General features: G+C 32.9%; 1 protein-coding gene and 1 pseudogene across 2 annotated transcripts; one reads left to right on the plus strand and one right to left on the minus strand.

Moving 5' to 3' along the window:
* Positions 1-6,640: 6,640 nt before the first annotated feature.
* LOC120119765 (Golgi SNAP receptor complex member 1-2-like) lies at positions 6,641-10,298 on the minus strand. Of its 2 annotated transcripts, none has more exons than XM_039139574.1 (6): positions 9,820-10,298; positions 9,330-9,526; positions 8,487-8,576; positions 8,326-8,397; positions 7,069-7,198; positions 6,641-6,974 (listed from the first exon to the last, which is right to left on the minus strand). In XM_039139574.1, the coding sequence occupies exons 1-6, from the start codon at positions 9,950-9,952 to the stop codon at positions 6,877-6,879; spliced, it is 720 nt and encodes a 239-aa protein (XP_038995505.1). In that variant the 5' UTR covers positions 9,953-10,298; the 3' UTR covers positions 6,641-6,876. The 2 variants fall into 2 exon arrangements, with proteins under 2 accessions (XP_038995505.1, XP_038995506.1); XM_039139575.1 differs by having other exon boundaries at positions 9,330-9,517; positions 9,820-10,275.
* A 3,470-nt stretch (positions 10,299-13,768) lies between these two features.
* On the plus strand, positions 13,769-16,987 carry LOC120119767 (annotated as a pseudogene).
* Positions 16,988-22,583: the final 5,596 nt, after the last annotated feature.

The following is a 22,583-nucleotide window of genomic DNA, read 5'->3' on the forward strand; positions in this document are numbered from 1 at the left end:
TATGTCTTGAATATGATTCTTCAAATCAATCTTAAGTCTGTTTTAGACATACGTTGACTAAACATTGATTCATCTCATCTGATCCCTTAAATGTAAACGGGACAAATAGTTTTTTGTTTGGTGAGCTGGTCGGTGGCAGCTTTCAGATCAGCAAGCCAGCTGCTATATAAGGGAGCCCGTAATAGCTAGACCACACTTGCTCTGCGCCTCCTTGGGATGGAAACGAATCATAGCCAAATTATTATAATAACAAGGGTAAAATACATATTAGTCACCAATCTATATCTACATTTCTTTATTGGTCACTCACTGTTATAAAATAAACAAAACGGCTAACGTATTAATATAAGATAATACCATGCCACTTGCCCTCATTGAAAAAAATAAAAAGTTACCACATCAGAAGTTTTATTATTTTTAATGGTATGTGATCGAAATGGAACTACAAAAATAGATGTCTGACTAAATATGAGTTTACCTCAAATAATAATAATAATACAGAATCATACAAAAAAAAGTATTTGCAGCAAGAAGCTTTTTTGAAATATGGATTTGACCACTCACGCTATCTCTTGTGCAAAAAGAGATGTAGTTGTCAGAGTAACTGCAGCAGACAGAGATCCCCCTTTAATCGATTTTTACTTTAATTTCTCCTCGCATTTTTTTTGGCTTAATACCAAAACAAGTGTCCAAATTATACCTAAATTCTTGAATAAGTTCATAAACTATTTTTTGACCCATCCAGGTGATTAACGTTACAAACGTTATTATTTTAGGTACCCAAACTATCAACGGCGTTAATTTTCACCGTTAAGTGACATGTGTCACAATCTAGTATTTTAATTTTTTTTATAAAAGTATTATTATATTTATAAAAAAAACTTTAATTTCTCTTAAATTCTAAAAAAAAGCTTATAATCCCCAAATCCTATCCTTAACCTATCACTGCCGCCCTTTCCGGCCACGAACACCGCCACTGACATCCTCCAAGTCATAAGTCGTAGTAATTAACGTCGATTGGCTGTCAAGATCGCGTGGGATCGTAATTTTCATCCTAGGGTTCGTGGGGTATAAAACGCCGATTCACCGTGGATCGGTCACGATTTCATGAGGGTTTTGGTCACTGAGGGGAGGGGAGGAAGGGTGGATCTTCGTCGACGGCTAAAGGCGACGATCGACGTGGGTTTAGGGATTGAAATAAAAGTTTTTAAAGTTTTGGGGTTATTTCAAAATTTCTTTAAGAAATATATGATTTTAATTTTTTAATTTTAAATAAATTATAAAATTATTAGATTATGACAAGTGTTACTTAACGGATAAATTAATGTCTTTGATAACCCAGACACTTAAAATGGTAACGTTTGTAACATTAGGCACCTGGATGAGTCAAAAAATAGTTTAGGTACCTATTAAGAATTTAGGTATAGATTGAGCACTTATTTTGGTTTTAAGCCTTTTTTTAGAGTTAATTTCTCCCCCATTGCATAGCATTGATCGGGACACTTTTTTCCTGTTGGCTTCACTTTTTGTTGGCAATGTTGCAAAAGTAACCCTATATTTGCTGAAAAAGGTGGTGTGCCCTTTGAAGTAAAATTTTCAAGTCATTTTGGTATAAAAAGAAGAAGAAGAAGCACCGTGGGTTCGGTATATAAATGCCATTGGAGCACCGTTGGCATGCAAATCAGGCAGAAGCAGGTTCTGTTGGGACTTATGTCATGCGTGCCTTACGAACCAATCAGCTCTTTAATTTATTGTGGCTTAATTAAGATTAGAAGCGTACTTGTGCTAGGCAAATGATAGAATTGTAGCTCAAAATCCATTTCTCGTTTGTGATTAAAATATGTATTAAAGTAAAATAATAATAAAAATAATAAATTACACAATAAATTTGGTCCCACGAAAAACTTAAATCGGTAAAAATCGTAGTACGATAATTCAGAGCAAGTTGTGCCGGGTTTTAAATTATGATTGTGATTGCATTTTCAATTGTGTTGTATTTATCAAAATTACATATATAGATGATGTTATTATAGTCATTGTGGGTATCACGATCGTCAGTGGCGGAACTCAACATTAACTTTGGGGTGGGGACATTTTAAAAAAATTATATATATTGATCAAAATATTTTAACACTTTTACTAATATAAATTATATAAAAAATCATACTAATAAAATTTTTATAAAATTTAAAATTTATTTGTTCATATAAAAAAATTAAAGAAACAAAATTCATCTAATTTTTTCGTTTGCCCATGATTTCACGCAACTTATAACATATAACCATAAAAATATATTAATTTAATTTCATAATAATTTCACATAAAATAACAATTTAATAAATTTTAAATTTATATTTATATAATCAAGATATTTTGAGATATTATATATATATATATATATATAAATTTGTGTCTATTTTTTAATTTTAGAGATGAAACATAATAAATATATACATTTTAAATAAAATTATAAATATTAATTGAATTAAAAATATTTTAAAAAAATTACCTTCAACTGAGATGAAATACTTGATAACTTAATTGAAGTCCTCAACTCAAAGAAGATGTAGAACCAAACATAAAAAAAATACAAAAAAAAAATTTGTATCTTAAAATAAAAATAACAAAAATATATATTTTATTTATTTAAAAATAAAATAATAAAAAATAGATGTTAACTCTTTCTAATGATATTTAGGTTGTTTCTAAATTTTAAAATAATTTACATATTTTTTGGAACAACCAAATTTAATAATTTATTATGTATATAATATTTAATAATTATATATTTTTTAATATTTTAGGGGGTTAAGGCCCCACTAATTCTAAGGAGGTTCTAAGGAGGTTCTGTGTGTGTTTTTAAATTCCCATAACTTATTGTAAAACATAATAGTTTTAATTGTTACACTTAATTGATGGATTATTTTATTAATATTACTGTAACGAAACAATAACGAAAATAGCAAGTCGTTATTGTTTGCTATCCGTTAAATTTCGACCACAATTCATCACTATTGGTGTGATTCTAGTTCATTATCGTTATTTTCCACAATAGTTATTTCAGAAAGCATCGTTATCGTTATATAGTGGTTGATATTCTACTAGTTGTCCGCTATTAAAATATCTAATTTAATATTAACTTGTCTTTCACTATCAAATAAAGTTATAATTAACAAAAGATATCTCATCCATTATGAATTTGTATATTCTCTCGATAAATTATCACAATAAAAGTCACAACAGTGTTGACTCTCTCTTTTCTTATCTCTCATTCAGAGGAATATGATCTCTTACACTTAAGTTTTAGATAAATCTGTCATACATGAATTTACCTAAAAATACATGAATATAGGTTAATACATCTATCAAACATATGACACATCTACTTAATTACCCCTTAACGAAAAAAGCATCTAACAAGTTAAATATTTACATACATGTAGTAACTATGTATTATAGTCAGCGTCGTATTTGGGTTTGGATAGGAGCGGTATCTGCTCAAGACCTATAATTTTTATAATGCATTATATTTGTAAAAAATAATTTTATATCAGCTATAAGATCTTATTATTTTTAATACTTATTATGAGGGCTTCAAATTTTTTTTCTAATATTTATTATTATGTGCTTAATTTTTCTAATATTTATTATTATAGACCTACTCTTATAATTTTTTTTTCTAAAATTTGTTATTAAAGGCCTAATTTTTCAATACTTGTTATAAGGGACCAATTTTTTTCAATATTTTTTTATAAGGGTATGCTTTTAAAATTCAATTTTTTTCTAATATTTATTTGTTGTTATGAGGCCAATTTTTCAGTACTTTTATTAGAGGTTCAATTTTTAAATATTTATTATTATGAGCATACTCTTAAAAATTATTATTTTTAATATGTGTTATTAGGAACTCATTTTTTAATACTTGTTATTATGGAGCTACTCTTAAAATTTTCAACACTTGTTATTATAAACAATTACTTAAATAACAATTTGTAATCACAACAACCACTGTTATGCAATGGTAACGACATCGTCCAAAATTGCGATATTTATAATCGTTATGTCCACAATTGTATATGCTATTAAAAATTCACAACCATGATAAATGCAGTGATTAGAATATCATTTGTTATGCCTGTAATAACGATAAACGCAATGCTGCCGAAGATATAAATACAAATTATAATTTAATTCTCTCATTAGATATCTAATTTTTTGGTTTGCCTAAGTCCATCAAAATTTCAGAAACGAAACTGATTATAGTTGAGACATAGGTGTAGAGATGTCGACATCTTGGTTCATTCTAATTGAGTGTGGGACATAAGACTCAAGGCTCATACATATATTTGGGAGTATCCTACCCAGGAGATCTTCACCGTCCTTCCACTTAACTATCAGAGACCAATGGCCGACTTACTTGTAGAGTACTTTTAAGCGTTTGGTGTTGGACATATTTAGGTGTTTTTAATGCCCTCATGATCTTAACATTATTTCTCATTCAATTCGAATTTTGATGCCATGATAGACAGTAAGTCGAAAAGCTCCCCCTGCCATTAATTTACCCCCAAACCCTATCATTCTACCCTATTTAAATGCTAGGCAAATCCTACAACAGGTAAAGTTTTCTCGTAATCTATTCTTTTTCAATCACCGCTACCTATTCGTTTAATTGTCCAAAAAAATTAATACCACCAATCAAGTAAGACGATGACAAAAACTTCCTATCAAATATTTGAAGATTATGGATATACCATGTTCTAAAACATTTAAAAAATTAATTAAAATTTTACCTTTTTTATTTAATTAAGTGTATATACGTCAAAATTTTATTAGTTTATAATTTACGAATTATGTATGGGAAGGTGGTAAGGCATTCAAGCGCTTTCATGGTGGATTTGTGTCATATATACGCCATTCTTCAAGAACATTCAAGCAATAGCTAGCTGTTGGTACTTTATAACCTAAAAAAGATAAGAAAAAAATGTTGAGAGACTTGTTGACTATACTGCTTGCGTTAAGGAGAGGAATAATTATAAAAAAAAAAAAGGAAAATTAGCTTACAGCTGAAGAATTTTGTTCACGTATATAATGTAAAAGCTAGTCTTTCATGTCGTCCTGAAATAGGTTTGCCAAGATATGCATGACGGAATGAAATATATTATAATCAGCACGGAAGTGAGCTAAAAAATTTACCTGAAAATGACGAGAGATCTGTTGGCTGCTGCTAGTTTTCCTCGCTGAATATTTGGGCGTCGACCACTACTACCCCCACATGCAAATTGCAAAGTATAACAATCAATCATAAATATTCTAACCCCCCTTTCCCTTTTCTTTATTCAAATGGAATGCCAATACGCTTTATAACCTGCAATATTTATATTCTCAGATCTCTTATCACACAAGATATTAAACACCTAGAATTCTTTCTCTTTACATATATATAATTCAAAATGAATTGTTTGAAGCTTTTCTTAAATGTTAGTATTGTTGCATGAATTTTTGATTGCACGGTCGAGGTTCTCAACAATTAAAAGGTATATTATTCTTGGAGTATTTTGCTGTGTGTTCTTTTATCTTGATATTTTATATCTTGATCTTTAACAAGATTTTATGAATGTCTCTAATTAAGAGAACGCGCCCTTAAATTATGTCATATTTACTATTATTCAACTTAGATCCCGAATCATTGTGTTTCACTCTGATTAATTTAAATGGATAGTCACAGAACCCAATTGAAAAGTTTAAACACTTTAAAGATCAAAATAACAAAATGAAAATCTCAACTTTATGAAGAATGTCGCTAAGGGGATAGAACCAGCACCCTAAGGGTTGAAGGGGATTGCAAATCACCCATGGTGAAACAACAATTGGCTTATGGGTACTCATAAACGGAGATTTTATGATAAGGACGATAAACTCATAAAATTTTATAGGAACAAACTTATAAAATTTTATGAGTGCAAAAATAAATTATCAATAAAAAATAATCTAAATTATATAGAAACTTAAAATTTTCAAAGGAAAAAATCCCCACAACACGATCCATGGACCATCAGAAAATCCTCCAACAAGTATTAATCAATGCTAATGCCAATGGGAAAGGGGAACTCTTTATCTGTGATTTTGTGTTGTGACCTGGTAGGAGGGAGTGGGTAGGGCATAGACTTTAAAAAAATGAACTATTGAATGAATTGTAATGTATATTGCATCCATCTCTTGGCATTGAGAATAGCATAGCAGGCAGTAGAGTGAACAGTTTCACTGTGAAAACACAGCTTGTAGATGTAGTACGTACTGGAACTGCACAGTGTAAAGCATCTCAGACCGCAGTGGGCAGTGGCCTCCTCGACTAACGTTTAAAAAGTCATCAAAAACAAATACTATCTCGTCACTGTGTTAAAATATTGGGTTAAAATAAGCTAAAAGTTATAAAAGAAAGAAAAATCAACATGGGATCATGTCTTTATATGAGATTGTCCCTTATGCTACCTCGCCACTGTGTTGATAACAACGGATCGAGTCCAAAAACAAGCATTCTCGGGAATTAAACAACCAATGCCCTTTGCAGCAAGGCACAGCTAAAAGATCCTTAGACCAGACCCTGAGTGAGAGTGACCACAACTGAAACTGACCCAACATGGGAGCACCACAAGCTACCCACCACTCCTTCACTACACCAAGCCTCTGAATTGGAGCAATGTAACAGATTTGCACATCAAACAAATGAGATTTTTTCCATGTAATGGCGCCAAACAGAAGCTACCAAAACCACAAACTTAACACAGAATGTGATCTGTTCTATCAAATTATAAACCAAAAATCTCTTGGCAGAACACAGTAGCTTTTAACATTTTTGTATTATTACTATAAATCTCGCTACTTTGATAGCCAATACACGATAAGAAACAACGTACAAGCAGCTATTACTGCTGACAGAATAAGAGTGTCCCTCGAACGCCTCCTTCCGATGGAACCTAGAAAATAGAGGCATTTTAAATTTTTACTTAATTATAACAAAAGATCATATACAGAATAAAAGCTCAGTAATGAAGATGTGTCGTGACGTACCGAGCAAACCACGGATAACAGGGAACTTGTCACCTAGAACTTTTACTTTCCCTTGAACATCTCCGAACAAAGCTCTTTGAGAGCCCAACACTGCTCTTGTCGTTTGAGCTTGATTAATCACATCATCTATCTATAGAAAGCAAACATACAGGTTAGAAAATTGGAAGTAAGTAATCCCTTGACAAATAGGGAAGAAAACTAACCAATAATAATAAAGCTAGAAATTAAAGACAGCAATATATATATATATATATTTAGAAACCAACGGTTAGTCTAAAGTTTATTCTGCATGTCACATCAATCTCATCCATTAAAATTGGAGTTAAAGTACCTAAAAGACTGTACGCATAGCTAGAGAAGAAAAAGAAAGATGTATGAGCAAAGAAGGATGCTAGTTTGAGTCTTTATGCAAACATGCAGAAGTTTTTGTTTTTGCATAAGGAAGATGTAACATAAAATTCTCATCAGCATATCTGTTCGCAACCAATTTTGGACTTCAACTGAATTCATCATCCCCCCTTGTAGTCCAACACCAACTCTTTCTCTTTTGGGCAAATAATTAGTTCACAATATAAAATCCAGTCTCACTGCTGGTATGAATAAGATCACATCACTTCCCAACTATGAATAATCTATGTACACTAACAGCACCAAGAAGATTCAACTTTCATGAGACACACAAGTCACTTCTGTGGTGTTTGAATTTTAAACCAGATCCTTTAATTGCAAGAAAGCAATCAAGGATGCATTTTGCAATGATGATCAAGAGGTAATTGGGTAAACATCATTAAGCAACCAAAATCTGATGGAACACCTTCTAGCTGTAGAAATGATTGTTGTAGACAAACTTGGAAATGTGGCCTAGTTATTAAGGCTTATATATTTTAAACTTGCATTATTTGTAAGGGATTGATTCTAGGTTCATGTATCACATATAAAAAATGGTTGTTGTCAAAGCATCGTGTTGGCTTCTAGAAATATAGATTTGAATTTTGAGACTAGACAATGGATATATGACAATGGCGATTTCAACTACTAAGTTTTTTTGGGTTCTACATGCCAGGCACTTGCTTTAGGTTTATGACCAACAGGTTCACCTGTTTGTTCTGTTTATAACGTGTATGATTTCGCATATATAATCCAAAACCATTAAACAATTGCAAAATAGAACACATTGCTGTAGAAAACATATGGAGAAGGTCTTTAAACAAAGCAGGTACCTTGATAAACACTGATAAAAGAATATTTAAATCTTACATGAGCAATGCTTCCGTGGATGGCAGCTCTTTCTCTGAGTAATTGCATTCTTGGTGACATACTCCCAGATGTCTGCATGGTGGCAAATAGGTAAACTTTGGGAAACTACATAGTATTAGCAATGGGAGCGAAAAAGCCAAGAAATTAAATCATATGACTACCTTATACTCATTAATATCATCTCTGACCGAACTCAGAAGCTCTGCATGTTCCCTCATTGAGTTTATGTTTCCCTTGATTCTTCTGAACTCCTAACAAAAATGTACCCATACTTCAAAAGGATGAAAATGCTAAACAACTGGTCCAAATGGCTAATCCATGAAGGAAAAGTGGTGCATCAATTCAAAGTACAATGAACCAAAGTATTAAATAAAGACAATGACAATCCAAAAGCAGAAATTGAGAGTGAATGAATGCATTTGGGGTTAGTTCCATCTATAACCGATGACAATGAGAGTGTAACTGAAGATAATTTCATGGAACATGAGAACATACACTTATAATGGAATGAACGAGGGTAGGAAATGAACTTACAGCAACCATTGGTTTTGGGTATACGGAAGCGTAAATGTGTGAACAAAAAATCTATTATCTTTCAAAAATTGAGAATGAATGAAAAAGTTTGGGGATTAACTCAGTCTGTACTGCTACCAGTGTTTGTGCTACTCTTCTTTCACTTCTCTCACAGTTCAAGAAAAGAAGAGATAAGGACAACTCTAACTGCAAACTTCAACATGATGGAAAACCACATGTTATCCATCCAGAAAGTTTTCATGTATAAGGGGTTTATGCATCCCCATTTGTCCATACAATTTTTTTCTCTTTAAGTACACATGTAGAAAACAAACAAATAAACAGCAAAACAGATTATGTTAAGAGTTCGAGCTCTGACTTCTAGAGAACTATATGAAATTGCATGTATGAAATTCTCGATAATTATACATAGAAACCCGGTTTCCAATAACAAGTCTAGATAAAAATTACAGCACAGTCAACAAATAAACCTGAGTAAATTCATGTAGTATGTCTTTATGCCTTGCAAGCTTCTGGGTCACCGAAGTAGTTGAAGCAGCAGATGCAGCACATCTACTCATGGAATCATTTATGTCCAGCAGCTTCTCAAGCGATGATTGAATTTCCATTTCCATAGACTTCCATGACCTACTTGACCCAACCGTTGGCGATCCAGTATCTAGATAAGCTAAATGTGAGTACATATCATCACACAGGAGAGAAAAAAAGGAAATCGGACCAGATGCTTAAGGCTATTTATTCCTTAAAACAAATAACGAAAAGATGTTCTCTGGTATTAAAAAAATTCCAATCTATTAAACCAGTGGAGTTTGTTCAGTTTTTAGACAGATTTACTCGGAATTCAGTAATCTGCCAAAAGAAAATCAAAATGCAACTGAATAATACGAAAATAACAAGCATTCAGAACAGAATTCTAGAAATAATAAAAATGGAGAAGGTAGCAGTAAAAGTGCAGCGAACCTCCTTGGGTGAACCTGGCACCGAGCTTAGCATAAGAAGAGAGCTTAACATCGAGATCACCCTCGATCTTTCGAGCCTCTCTCCTCAGTTCCTCCCAACCCGATTCTTGCAGATCCAGATTCGGATCCGTCATTTTGAATCTTCTTCGTTCAAATTCGGATCCCTCGCTGTAGTTTCTTAACTTTTGCTTTACAACGCGTTGAGTTCTTAGGTAGATCCAACGATAGGGATTGGTTCAGTATTACAGTCAGTAACCCTGGGTCAATTACAGTATTCAAAAAGGAAAATGCTGCTAAGTGTTGGAAGCTACTTGCTTCCCTTTCTCTATAAAATTTCTATTTCTATTTCGCCTTCGATTTTGGTTTTCGATCTTCTATTTCGCTTTTCGGTTTCTCTGGGGACGAAGATCTTCTTCTATGGTTACTTTGCATTTGAACCGTCGAACTTTGAAAGCATATTGGGTAAGGCCTTTACTTCCTTCCAAATATCTCTTGACCCATAAATGGACCGTATCGAGATTGAGGCCCAATTACCTTTTTATTATGCTAAAATAATATTTACATAAAAATATTTTTATTAAAAATATATTTTATGATCCTAACTAAATTTTTTATTTTTATTTTAATCTAATAAGGATTTTTATTAAAAAAAATTATGTCAAATTTTAAAAGATGAATTATGAATTCCGTATTTGATTTACTGTTCAGCATATTTTAATATGAATAAATTACACGACTATTCACTAAATTTTACTCTATTCTAATTTACTCATTTTATTTTTAATTTTTTTAATTTATTCACGGAAGACATTAAACTTTATTTTAATCATTTCACCGTTTATTTCTTAATACCATCATGACTTGACTTTTTTTTATTAATTTTTTAATTAATTAATATTTTTTTATATTATTTATAATTTTTTTAATATCCCCAACCCAATCTTCTCTCAACTGTCTTATCTTCTCCTTTCTAATCTCTCCACCATCTTTTTTTCTTCATTTTTCCAGTAACCAAACAGATCAGAGGTAATCCCTTTAAGCAAAAAATACAAATAAGTAAAACCATATGAAAAAAGTAAAAAAAAAAAGTGAAGAAGAACTGAAAATAAATGTTTTTTTTAAATGAATTTTGTGTAGAAAGAACACAGTAACAAAGGAAATTGGAAATAAAGTTTCAACTTTCATGAACTCATTTGAACTATTCCAAAAACCAAACAGAGGTGATCCTCTATGAGAAAACAGAGCAAATTCATTCAAAAAGGAAAAGCACCCAAACCCTCAGAATTTTGTTATGTATTTTCCCTCGAATTCTCAGGAACCAACAGAGTACATCAACTTCAAAAGTTACATCAAAGGGAGAAATGCAAAAAAAAAAAACTTAAAAGGAAGTTTTAAAGAAGTTTGTCAGGTGTTTGCATACCTTTCTGACAAAAGCTGAGCATTTGATCCAAACTCTGTGAATCAGTTCAAAGCCAAAATTCCAGAAAAAGAACAGGAATCATCTTAAATACAGGAAAAACATACCCCATTTCCTTTTTCTTGCTTTAATCCCCATGAGTTTATCTTCTTTCACTTAAAATGGTGTACTAGTTTGGCTATTTACGTCGAATGGTGAAGAGATTAGAAGGGAAAAGAGAAGATGGTGGAGAGATTAGAAGGGAGAAGAGAAGACGACGGAGAGAAATTTGAGGGTGAGAGTGAGAAAAGTGAATTGGGTTTAGGATTATGAAAAAAATATAAATAATATTAATAAAATATTAATTAAGAAATTAATTAAAAAATATCATGTCACGATGGAGTTAAGAATTAATTGGTTAAGTGATAAAAAAATTCAATGTTTAGAATTGAGTGAGTAAATTAAAAAAATTGAAAGTACGATAAATAAAATATGACGAATAATAAAATTTAATAAGTAAGCGTGTAATTTATCCATTTAAAATTTAATTATATTATTTTATTAAATATTTAGCTAGTTCTTAATATGAAGTTTGTAGTTGTACCTGATTTTATATTTCTTGGTATTTTAATTTATTAAAAAAATGTATTTCTACAATCTTAAAGATAATTTATATTAATTAATCGAGGTTACAACTTACAAGATATTTTCACGAATTAAATTATTTAGGGAGCGTTTGGATGGGGAATATGATATTCACATGGGAATGAAATCCACATTCTTCCGTTTGGTTAGTTGGGAATTTCATTTCTGGTAATGTAAGATTACCAATAGTGAATTTTTTTGGGGTATATTACTAAGAATGTCATTACCTCCATTTCCTTAGGTATTATTTGATTATCGGCGTTTTGGACTAAAATGCCTTTCATTTTTTTTCAAAAATATCATTTTTCTGTCATTGAATAATAAAAATTCTACGAATGTTAAATTATAAATTTATCCTTAAACTATTTTAGATTTACAAAGAAACCTATAATTAAAATTTTATATGAAGTTCAGGGATTAAAATAAAATTTTATCATTTCATTAAACCTTTTTATATTTTCATTTTCTAAAAAAAGTATATAAATTTTATGAATTTAAATTTTTTAAAGAAAATATATAAATATTTTCCAACTTGTTAAAAAAACAAATATATAATAAGGACAATTTGGTCAAATATACATTCCAATAATCTTTTATTCCTTTAACCAAACACGGTAATCTTACATTCCTGCTAAACCAACTAAACACAAAATACAACATTTCAGTAATACTATTCCCTGGTAATCTTACATTCACACTGGTAATCTTATATTCCGTGAACCAAACGCATCCTTAGGGTAAACTTCGGTAATTATCACTTATCTTTTATATTTATATAATTTTACTCACTAAATTCAAAAAAACTTAAGTTTTGATTATTTTCTCTTTTTATTATGTTTTTGATTACTTGAACGTTGAATCTATTTGAAAGTTCAACATATTAATACTTTGACCGCGTTTTTCGATCGTCATTTATTACCAATCATCGTTCGCCATCGGTCATCTTTCGCGATAAGATTAGTGTCAAAATATTTTCATTTCACTTTTTTCTTATAATAAGATTAGTTTTCCACAAAACCCAATCAAAATCTATGAAAATCTATTTAAAAGTTTGACGTATTAATACTTTGATTTCTTTTAATGATCATCCCACAAGACTAAATTTCAAGTATGTTGTTCGTCTTCTTGAAATAATGCTTTTCATTGTTCAAAATTTCATACAAACACCACAAATCTCATAAATATAAGAAATCCTCCTAACATCTAAAAATAGCAGCCTTTTTGTTTCATTTTATTGATTTTGAAGAGTGGATTTTATGGAAAATTAATCCTAGGAGAATGAGGAGAAGTGAAATACGAACGTTTTAGTACCAATTTTACCGTGGAATACAATCAATGACGAGTGACGTTTAATTTTCGATTACGATCAAAAAGTGTAATACCAGAAAAGTAAAACGTTTAAAAGTTTAATGGTAAAATCAATACACTCATAAAATTCAGCGTCTCAAACGAGTCGTTTTATGCATCAAAACAACGTTGTTGTAGTGTAGCATGACACATTAATAATCATTAACCATGTCATCATCATGTTTCTAATTTAACGACAAAATAACATAATTGAATATAAAATTAAAACTCAATAATACAAGTCGATATACAAAATCCAGTGATATCTAACCCTCCATGGTTCACCCTTATTGTTTTACCTAATTTTTCCTAAAGGGACCTAAAGGTATAAAAAGCTCAAAATATTATTAATTTATTTAACTAGAACATATTTACAAAAGAATTATTTTTAAAGAAAAAAGGAGAAAGAAAAAGAAATGAGAGGCGGATAGAGCAGTATGAAATTGTTACCCAAAATCAATGGTGGAGATGAATCCATATTCGAATCTAACGGTCAGCTAGACAAGAAGATCAATGAGAGTTGGTGGCTATTTCTCTACATTATCAAACGAGGGGTCCCCTTTAACAACCTCACCCTCCACTTTGCTCCGCTCAGTTAAAAATGGCCTCTTCTTCTTCACTAACCCTATCTCAAGCGCTCCTTTCTCACGCCATCTCCTCGCATGGATCGCCGTCATCCTCCGACCACCGCGTCTCTCTCTCCGCACTCTCCTTTCCCACCTTCGCCGGCCTCCAATCCACCATCCCACGTGCTTCCTCTTCCCGGCTACGCCTCCCCTCCCGCTCCACCCAGAAGCTCCAAGTCCGTGCTGCCGCCGTCGAGACAATCGGCACCGCCGCCGAGACTTCCCTGGTGGAGAAATCGATCAACACGATCAGATTCTTGTCTATTGATGCTGTCGAGAAGGCGAATTCAGGGCACCCCGGGTTGCCCATGGGCTGCGCTCCGATGGGCCACATTTTGTACGATGAGGTCATGAGGTATAACCCCAAGAATCCTTACTGGTTCAACCGTGACCGTTTCGTGTTGTCCGCGGGCCACGGCTGTATGTTGCAGTATGCCCTGCTTCACCTCGCTGGTTACGACAGTGTCAAGGTAAGCTTCTTTGAAATTCTATTTTGAGAGCTTTGAAATTTGGATCCTTGTTTCCTTTTTATAAAAGAGATGATTTCTTACACGAAATGACTAACATTTATAATGACTGGTTTATTCTCTAGGAAGAAGATTTGAAGAATTTCCGTCAGTGGGGAAGCAGGACCCCTGGACATCCGGAGAACTTTGAAACACCTGGAGTTGAAGTAACAACTGGTTAGTTAGATTCTTTTGCTTAAGTGATTCCAATTGTTTTTATCAACAAAATTGTCGTATTAAAAATAAAGCAAATATATGTATATAAATGTGTTTTTTCCCAGGGCCACTTGGTCAAGGTATTGCAAATGCTGTTGGATTGGCTCTTGCTGAGAAACACTTGGCTGCTAGATTCAACAAGCCAGACAATGAGATTGTTGATCACTACACGTATGATTCCTTCGCTATGTCCAATTCTTTCTATTGTTTGCGTGCTCAATCTCGTTGTGGTATATTGACCTTTGTTTTCTTAGATATGTTATCTTGGGAGATGGTTGTCAAATGGAGGGTATATCAAATGAAGTGTGTTCGCTTGCCGGACACTGGGGACTTGGGAAGCTTATAGCTTTCTATGATGACAACCACATTTCAATTGATGGTGATACCGAAATTGCCTTTACCGAGAATGTTGATACACGTTTTGAGGGGCTAGGGTGGCATGTTATCTGGGTAAAGAATGGAAACACTGGCTATGATGAAATTCGTGCTGCAATCAAGGAAGCAAAGGCTGTCAAAGACAAACCCACTCTGATCAAGGTCAGATGTTTTCCCCACATTCTGTTTGGAAGTAATATGCTTGTAGTATTTATTGATTTGAATCTTATCTAGTAAAAGTTTACCCATAATTATTAGGTAAAGACTTCTCTGCTAAAGCTTTTCTTAAAAGGGCCCGCATCATATTAGAATGCCTTGATTGAAAATTGAAAAATCTTGCATCTATCTTACATGTTTAGGTTCAACCTTATTATCTCTCTAATGTGTTGTACAAGGTGCCATTTTTTAATTCCTTGTTCCTTTCAGGTGACAACCACCATTGGTTATGGATCTCCGAACAAGGCAAACTCATATAGTGTACATGGGAGTGCATTGGGTGCCAAGGAAGTTGATGCTACTAGGAAAAACCTTGGATGGCCATATGAGCCTTTCCATGTTCCTGAAGATGTTAAAGGGTAAGAAGATTAGTTGAGGTAACTATATATGCATATGATTATGTCTTTTTGGTTTAGTGTTCAAAACTTTCTTTCCATTTCTGCAGGCACTGGAGTCGTCATACCCCTCAGGGTGCTGCTCTTGAAGCTGAATGGAATGCCAAGTTTGCTGAATATGAGAAGAAGTACAAAGAGGAAGCTGCAGAACTCAAGGCAATCGTCACTGGTGAACTACCAGCTGGCTGGGAGAAGGCACTTCCAGTTAGTACTGTTTACTATCCTTGCTGAAAAAGATTTGACACCTAATTCTTAGATATTCTTTTTCAATAGACTAATACAGTCAGATTACATTGGAATGAAAACTATATTTTGAGCCCTTTTGTGTTTACATTTTTAGACATACACTCCGGAGAGCCCAGCTGACGCTACCAGAAATCTCTCTCAACAAAATCTCAATGCCCTTGTAAAAGTACTCCCTGGTCTTCTTGGTGGAAGTGCTGACCTTGCTTCTTCGAACATGACCTTGCTCAAAATGTACGGTGATTTCCAAAAGGACACCCCTGAGGATCGCAATGTTAGGTTTGGTGTTAGGGAACATGGAATGGGAGCCATCTGCAATGGCATTGCCCTTCACAGCCCAGGCTTCATTCCTTACTGTGCTACGTTCTTTGTCTTCACTGACTATATGAGAGCTGCCATTAGGATTTCTGCCTTGTGTGAAGCAGGAGTTGTCTATGTTATGACCCATGATTCCATTGGTCTTGGAGAAGATGGACCCACCCACCAGCCATTGAGCACTTGGCAAGCTTCCGTGCGATGCCTAACCTTTTGATGCTACGTCCAGCTGATGGAAATGAAACAGCTGGTGCATATAAGGTTGCTGTTCTGAACAGGAAGAGACCCTCTATTCTTGCCCTCTCCAGGCAAAAGCTGCCCAACCTTCCTGGAACTTCCATCGAGGGAGTTGAAAAGGGTGGCTACATTGTTTCAGACAATTCTTCTGGCAACAATCCCAATGTAATTCTGATTGGAACTGGTTCTGAGTTGGAGATTGCTGCTAAAGCTGCTGATGAGCTAAGGAAGGAAGGCAAGACTGTTAGGGTTGTCTCCTTTGTTTCGTGGGAGCTCTTTGATGAGCAATCAGATGCCTACAAGGAAAGTGTTTTGCCATCATCCGTATCAGCTAGGGTTAGTATTGAGGCTGCATCAACATTTGGGTGGCAGAAGATTGTTGGATCCAAGGGGAAGGCAATTGGAATTGACCGGTTCGGGGCCAGTGCACCAGCAGGCAAAATACAAGGAATTCGGTTTAACTCCAGAGGCTGTTGTTGCAGCGGCGAAAGAACTTATCTAAGCTTGCTCGGTAACTCTCATTGTGGTTTTGGGTTGGAGATTGAAACTGAAGAGAGGGAGGCATTCCAATTGTGACAGTCTCGTTTGTTTTTAATAAGAATCAGAATGCACTTATTTTCTGTTGCTTGTGATTCATCAAAAAGCAAAAAAATAGAACGAAAGGGAGGGTAGAGCTTCTTTATGATTATGAATTTGTAACTTCCTCTTGGACTTTTTCTCAGAGTTTTGCAATACATATTGCTTCTAAGTTAGCTTGCTCATTTCTTTTCATTTTATGTTATATCTAGAACCTGAAATCATTATTTTTATCAAATATGCTTGGCCTAAGATGCATGACCAGTTCGTATCATTTTGCCTTAACAAATGCTTTGCTATCCTTTGTTTGAAATGGTGGTTGAAAATAGAAATTGGTGAATATAATCTATCCAAAAGCAGAGCTTTCATTTCATTAAACTGAATGGGATTCAGAAATGGATTCCAACCATTAAAAAATGCCAAAATCTGACGAGAAACTTGTGTGGGGATCCACTACGGAAGAAGGCAAGGTCTTGAGCGCTTGATAAGTTATGGTTGCTGTAGATCATGTCTTTGTTCCGCTATCCTATCCTCATTGTCTTTTACTAGGGAAGGAAGCAATGTTGTGTTTGTTTTTCTATGAAAACGTGCAACCTCCCAAAGAATCATAGGACTGAATGAAAACAAACTACTAAATCTGAACTAAACAACAAAAAACTAGGATACAACCTGAGAACCAGTAACTAATCAATATAAAGTAGTAAATGGAGATTCCAAAGTACATTGCAGAAAGAAATGCTTCGCGCATCGGTTCAAAGATGTATGTTCTGTAAATGAAGCTAAAGCAGGCTGGCTGCCAGTGTGAAATTGGACAAGGAGGTCCATTCCTAACAATGCCATCAACACATCTCATCTTTGGTCTCTCCGCGTTGCAAGTAAATGCATGGCCAGTTTGTATCAAGTTTGAGAATGAACTGCTTCTGTTACTGCTGCCAGCGGCAATTCAAAGTCTGCCCTTTCTACGAAGATATAATGAATAAGACCATGTAATTATTATACATTGACTGGCTCGGTGAATATGCAAATGCTCTTTGTTTTATGCATGACTATTAAGTTTTTAAGCTAAATGCATATATTTTACTCGTCTTTTTAGCTACATACTTGATGGTTTACCTCAAATGAGAAACCGTCCTTTCTACAACTGAGGCTGCTCAGAGGCGGAATCATGAATTTATTATAGCGGGATTAAAATATTTTTTACTTTTCATAAATATAATTTTTTAAATTAGGGGCTTAATATTTTTATTTTTTTACAAAATATATTGTTTATATATCAATTAATAATTAAAAATATAATCGGCGGTGGCCAAGACTCCCCTTAAACCCCGCGATGTTCCGCCCATGAGGCCGCTCAATGGGTTCATAATGAACATGTTTTAGTACACATGAACGGTAAGAAAATGGTCACTTCGAAGAATCTTTGTGATCTTGAAACTTCACCTTCAAAATGCCTCAGGTAAGGTTGGATTAAAAGAGAGTTCCTATGTTATACTGAAGAGGAAGAAGAGGATATGAGAGAGTTCCTTTCCCTGTCAACCGAAAGCAGTTGAACCTTGTACTAGATATCAGCTTTGCATTCTTCTATAATTTCATATTGGTAAATCGAGTCCATTGTTTTCTACTTTTGATGACTTGGTATCAGATTCCTGTTATGAAGACTGTAATATTAAACAATAGGGTTCCACAGATGATTGATCCTTTTGACCAAATGCCTTCAAGTGCTCTCATGTTTTGTTGTATTAGTTGTTTTCTTTTTCAGATGATGTAAAAGATGAAAGGTTTACCGTATTATATCTTTGTTACATCTTCTGGATATTCTTCGGAAGTTATCCAACCTCACACAATTTTAGAAATCGTCTATCTTTCATACAAATCTGATCGTTGACAGTTATATATGTACAGTATGTTAACCTACTAATATATAAGATGATTTTAGGTCTAACACCAACCGTCAAAGGATCAATCTAAAAATTTGTTGAATCTATATTTTGATATAACAAATAAGGGGAAAATGTTTTTGGACTAAATTGAATTTTCTCAAATGATTCAAAAATAATTCAAAGCTCAAATTAATTTGAAAAGTATGTCATAGATGTTTTCTAAACTTTGTCAAACTTTTAATCATTGTTCTAAAGCTCAAGGCTCTTGAAATTTGCCAAGAACCCTAACCAGTCTCGAGACCAACATGGCAATCTCGAGACAGAAATTCCAGAAGATTTTTTTAGTATCGGTACCATGGTGTTGGTATCGATACTCCTTCAAACAGTATCGATACTGAGGCTTCAACGACTATAATTTTGAATTTTTTTCATGCTCGGTCTCGATATCAACTTCCCGGTATCGATACCAAAGTTTCAGATGAGCATTTAATGCTCAAAATTAAGGCTTCCAACGGCTCCAAAACATCCCCCAACGACTAGAAACGACTAGTAACTCATTCAAACATATAAAATCAAGTTGAGGACACTTGAAAAAGGTGACAACATCTATCCAAGCAATCCACATCAAGAGAAAAGCTCTTTCAATCTTATTTTTCCTTTTCTCTTGTACATAGAATGTTTTTGTGAGCATAATTTGTAATTGCCTACATTTTGGAGGTTTTCTTATTTATATTTCTCTATCTTTTTGTAAAAGGGGTTTTGGTTATATTTTAACCATTGTAAAAGATAAGGAATTTGTAAATGTTACTCTTGAGCCTAGAAAAAGAAAGAACAAATTAGTGAATTTGTTAGAAATCCTTAGTGAGGAGATAAGGTAGTGAATGTAAACTTCATAGAGGAAGTTGAACCACAAAAATCATTTAGCCAATTTTCCTATTCTTTCTCCTTAATTTCCAAAAATTTTAAAAATACCAATTAACTCCCTCTTGGCAACAATTTCAATTGATCGTTAGAGCAACGTAAAATTCAACAATGGGTATATGAGCTTGACTCATTAAAGGTTTAACAACCTCTTTAGACGATCCTTGAAGAAGTTCTATCTATTTTCAACTCAACCGAGAAGATAATTTCCACATCCGACTCATTCTTCATGGAGAACTCCCGATCGAAGAACTTAATGGTGACAATAAAGAAGAACCATCAAGTTCAATTCTTCCAAATTCAAAGGTGGTGTGCTTAATGGCTCTTGAAGAGCCCAATATATCTTTTAACTCTTGTGATTTAAATTCTTATTCTTTTAAAGAGTTACAAGAAGCCTATGATGAGTTGTATTTGGAATTTGAGATCATGAATTCCAAACATAAGAAATTGTTTTAAAAATCAAAGTTGAAAATGGTTTTCTTTCAAAAGCAAAATTAGATTTTAAAAAACAAAATAAAACTTTGAAAAATAATTTTGAGTTTTCAAAAATCAAAATCAATGATTTAGAAAAATAAAAATTTGATTTGAAAGTTAAGCTAGAATGCTTAACAAAAGAAAATGAAACAATTTCTCAAAACAATTCATCTATTTTAAGAATGACAAAATGTTCACATTATCATTTTTATGGTCACATGGAACATACTTGTCCTTTATAACATAGAAAACATTTTAAAATTAGACAAGTATGGGTTCCTAAGGGAACAAGAGACTTTTGCACTAACATTCAAGGATCCAAAGCAATCTGGTTACCAAAAGCTATATAAATGTCTCTTGTAGGTGTGTGAGCAATTGTAACAAAAGTGAAGAAATTCAAATGCTCTAGCCACACAAAATGAGGAATGAGTGACCTCTAAACATATTTTTTTTATTTTGCATAATTGGTTGCCTATTTTGTTTTATGCATGCATGAGTTTTGAGCATAAACAATTATATGTTGTTTTTCATCTCATGTATGTTAAAATGTGTCATGATGAACATTTTAAAGTTTTAATGATTTTTCATATAAAAAAATTGTTCATCATAATGTTTTTGGTCAAACTTGCTTTTAATGTTTTGTTTTTACAAAATTTTAATTTTGACCTTAAATTTAAATGTTTATGCATGTGGTTTTATTGCAAATGATGTCTCTCTAACAATTGATATCAATTTTTCAAATGCATAACATTTTTGGATAACTTTATGCATATAAACTTTAATGTCTATTGTTAATATTGCATAAAGTAGTATAGACTTGGATTTATTGAATTTCATGTGTTACTAACATGTTTGCTCATCTTTGTTGAAATTTAATAGTTGTTAAATGCCAATCTTTTAAAGTCAATTTTTTTCTTGGAATGCATTTGTTAAGGAGGAGCTTTTGATTTTTCAAATGATTTATATGTTAAAATTTCTACTTACTCTCTATTGTTATTTTGTACCTTGAAGTTTGAATTATTTTTGATATAACATAAAGGGGAGAAGTATTGATTTGAAAAATTCAATTTCAAGAATGAAATAGGGGGAGCTCAAATATTTTTCCAAATTATTTCTCCTATTCAACCCTTGTTTTAATAAGGGAGAGCTTTTGCCAAAAATAATTTTTCAAAGGTTTTGTTATATCAAAAAGGGGAGATTGTTGAACCAATATTTTGATATAACAAATAAGTGTAAAATGTTTTTGGATTAAATTGAATTTGCTCAAATGATTCAAAAATAATTCAAAGTCCAAATTAATTTGAAAAATATGTCCTAGATGTTCTCTAAACTTTGTCAAACTTTTAAACATTGTTCTAAAGCTCAAAGCTCTTAAAATTTGTCAAAAACCTATCCAGTCTCGAGACCGATATTCTAGAAGACTTTTTTGGTATCGGTATCATAGTGTTGGTATCGATACTGGAATGTGATTATCGATACTCCTTCAAACATTATTGATACTGAGGCTTCAACAACTATAATTTTGAATGTTTTTCATGCTTGGTCTCGATACCAACTTCCCGGTATCGATACCAATGTTGTAGGTGAGCATTTAATGCTTAAAATTAAGGCTCTAACGGTTCTAAAACATCCCCAGCGACTAGAAAGGACTAATAACTCATTCCAACATATAAAATCAAGTTGATGACAATTGAAGAAGGTGACAACATCTATCCAAGCAATCCACATTAAGAGAAAAGCTCTTTCAATCTTATTTTTCCTTTTCTCTTGTACATAGAGTGTTTTTGTGAGCTTAATTTGTAAACACCTACATTTTGATGTTTTCTTGTTTACATTATCCTTTTGTAAAAGGGGTTTTGTTCTATCTTAGCCATTGTAAAAGATAGGGAATTTGTAAAGGTTACTCTTGAGCCTAGAAAAATAAAGAACAAATTAGTTAATTTGTTAGAAATTCTTAGTGAAGAGATATGGTAGTGGATGCAGACTTTATTAAGGAAGTTGAAACACTATAAATCATTAAGTCAGTTTTCCTATTATTTCTCCTTAATTTCCAAAAATTTTAAAAAGTTCAATCACCCCCTCTTGACAACAATTTCGGTTGATCGTTAGCTCAACGTAAAAGTCAACAAAATTCATAAGATAAACTTGATGGAAGTACTCGCTCTCTCCTTTCCTGCTCTCTTATCTCTACTGATCATCTTCTATCTCTACACCCTCTTCTTATACGAAAGATTATCGACCAACAATCGTATTTTTATTAATTTTGATTTTCCGTTTAAACTAGAAATAATGAATCATCAACGACTTACGAAATAAATTTATTTCTATCAACAACTAAATTTTTTCCTACATACCTTAATTTATAAAAAAAATATAACGCTAACTATTTTAAAAAAA

Source organism: Hibiscus syriacus, unplaced genomic scaffold (assembly GCF_006381635.1).
Source record: "Hibiscus syriacus cultivar Baekdansim isolate YM2019G1 unplaced genomic scaffold, ASM638163v2 tig00110332_pilon, whole genome shotgun sequence".
Classification (NCBI taxonomy): Eukaryota; Viridiplantae; Streptophyta; class Magnoliopsida; order Malvales; family Malvaceae; genus Hibiscus; species Hibiscus syriacus.

Coding starts and splice junctions, on each gene's coding strand:
- LOC120119765 (XM_039139574.1), bottom strand. CDS start 9,952: ATGACGGATCCGAATCTGGATCTGCAAGAATCGGGTTGGGAGGAACTG. Junction 9,527..9,819: donor TGCCAGGTTCACCCAAGGAG/GTTCGCTGCACT, acceptor ACTCACATTTAG/CTTATCTAGATACTGGATCG. Junction 8,577..9,329: donor TACTACATGAATTTACTCAG/GTTTATTTGTTG, acceptor CATTTTTGTTAG/GAGTTCAGAAGAATCAAGGG.